This window comes from Triticum urartu, chromosome 4, assembly GCF_003073215.2.
Source record: "Triticum urartu cultivar G1812 chromosome 4, Tu2.1, whole genome shotgun sequence".
In the NCBI taxonomy this organism is placed as follows: domain Eukaryota; kingdom Viridiplantae; phylum Streptophyta; class Magnoliopsida; order Poales; family Poaceae; genus Triticum; species Triticum urartu.
Genome location: NC_053025.1, coordinates 578,617,241 through 578,619,007, shown reverse-complemented (window position 1 = coordinate 578,619,007; position 1,767 = coordinate 578,617,241). Strand labels below are relative to the sequence as shown.

At 56.6% G+C, this 1,767-nt stretch overlaps 1 protein-coding gene across 1 annotated transcript; it reads right to left on the bottom strand.

Moving 5' to 3' along the window:
- Positions 1-473: 473 nt before the first annotated feature.
- On the bottom strand, positions 474-1,467 carry LOC125554227 (protein TIFY 11a-like). The gene has a single exon (XM_048717810.1). The coding sequence runs from the start codon at positions 1,269-1,271 to the stop codon at positions 744-746; it is 528 nt and encodes a 175-aa protein (XP_048573767.1). The 5' UTR covers positions 1,272-1,467; the 3' UTR covers positions 474-743.
- Positions 1,468-1,767: the final 300 nt, after the last annotated feature.

Sequence of the window (1,767 nt, the reverse complement as noted above, 5' to 3'; positions counted from 1 at the left end):
TATATATAGTATTAGCACTATGTATAGAAACACTGGACGAAGAAACATCTTGTTATGAAGCTTCTAATGAATTTCATTTGGAGAATTGTCACCCATGCTTAATGGTTGAATATGAAATTTGTATGAAAATGGTTTTTTCCTTATCTGTAGTTCCATACATAACAGGGTTGTGTTTTTTTCACTTTACGTGAACTATTATAATTTAAATATTTCTAGATGTGACATGAAGTTCATTGAATTCTTTTGTTGAAATTTTCCTCCATGATTAATGGTTTTATACAAATTTGTATGAATAGTGGAATTCTATCAATTTTCTTGTATGTAATACTCCCTCCGTCCCATAATATAAGAACGTTTTTATTATACTACACTAATGTAAAAAAACGTTCTGCCGACGGAGGGAGTACCATATATAATAGTGTTTTGACAAACTCATTGATCATTAAATTTAAAATAAATAAACGGCGCATCAGTATATATGAGGCGAGCAACTTGGCAACACATGGTTGATACAACATACATAAATTAAGAAACATAGTGCATGGGTTAAATTTTGATGGAATGTTACGATTATGTTACCGCGCTCTGCAGTGAGCATGCATGCCACGACATGTGGCTTGAATTGATGTACTTACTACTACTACTAGACGTTAATAACACCGTGCTACGGAAGCAAGGGTTGTTTCAATTCCCCGCTGATCACAGCTCGATGTACCAATGTTGCCGTGCATGTTGAGAGGTTATCACGGCGCGTGCATGTCCCCTAAGCTACCCAGGGCAAGCCAGGAAGAAGCCTCCGTCTTGCCCTTCTTCTTTGGCGGCGCCGGCTCCTCCTCATGATGCGCGTACGGCGGACCCTCGGGGGCGGGGGCGGGGGCGGCGCCGGCGGACCTGCCCTTGCGCTTCGACAGGAACCGCTGCAGCGACGCCTTCCTCGCGATCGGCATGTCGACGAACGCCGGCGCGGGCGGCTGTGCGACGGGCGCTCCCTGCGAGGCCGCCGCCGCCGCGGCGGCGAACCGGACCAGCTCGGCGGCCCTGGCCGGCGTGCAGCCGTCGAGCACCACCACCCTCCCCCCGTAGAAGATGGTCAGCTGCTGCGCCCCGTCCGCCGGCGAGCCGGGCTCCTGGAGGGCGGCCCCCAGCACGCCGGGCGCCGAGACGCCGGACGCCCTGACGTACTGGCTGAGCACGCCGCAGGCCGAGGCGAAGCGGCGCGCCGCGGAGTCGGCCGCAGCCGCCGTCGCCGTCGTGGTCGCCATCGGCGGCATCGTCGCCTGGACGGACGTGCGGGCTAGTGGGCGAGGCGAGGCGAGGCGAGCCGAGACGAGAGGGAGGGAGGGTTTCGGTGGCGATCAATGGCGTTCGCTAAGCTCTGCGCACCAACCGCGGTCGCCGTTCGATCGATCGAGTTCGTGGACCCCGTGTTATATAGATGGACGCGGCAGGAGGCAGGGGAGGTGGGGACGAGACGGGACGAGACGAGGAGTTGGTTGCCATGCAGTTGAGGGAGGGAGGGAGGGGCGGTGCGGCGTGGCGACCCGATGGTGGTTAGGGACGGGCGGGACGTGAGGGAAAACGTGGGCGGTTGGCCGGCCGGCGCATGCCGCGCGCGGGCGACACGGCGAGGCGAGGGGGCGCTGGGGAAGGTGGCGGATCGACCGCGCGAGCGCGCGACGCGCGTGCGTGAATTCGGAAACGGGCGCCCTCGCGCTGGCGCGACGACCAGCAACCGTCTCCTCCTTCCCGCTTCGGGCCTGGCAGTAA

What these genes read in the sequence shown, in the direction of transcription:
- LOC125554227 (XM_048717810.1), bottom strand. Translation starts at nt 1,271, where the DNA reads ATGCCGCCGATGGCGACCACGACGGCGACGGCGGCTGCGGCCGACTCC.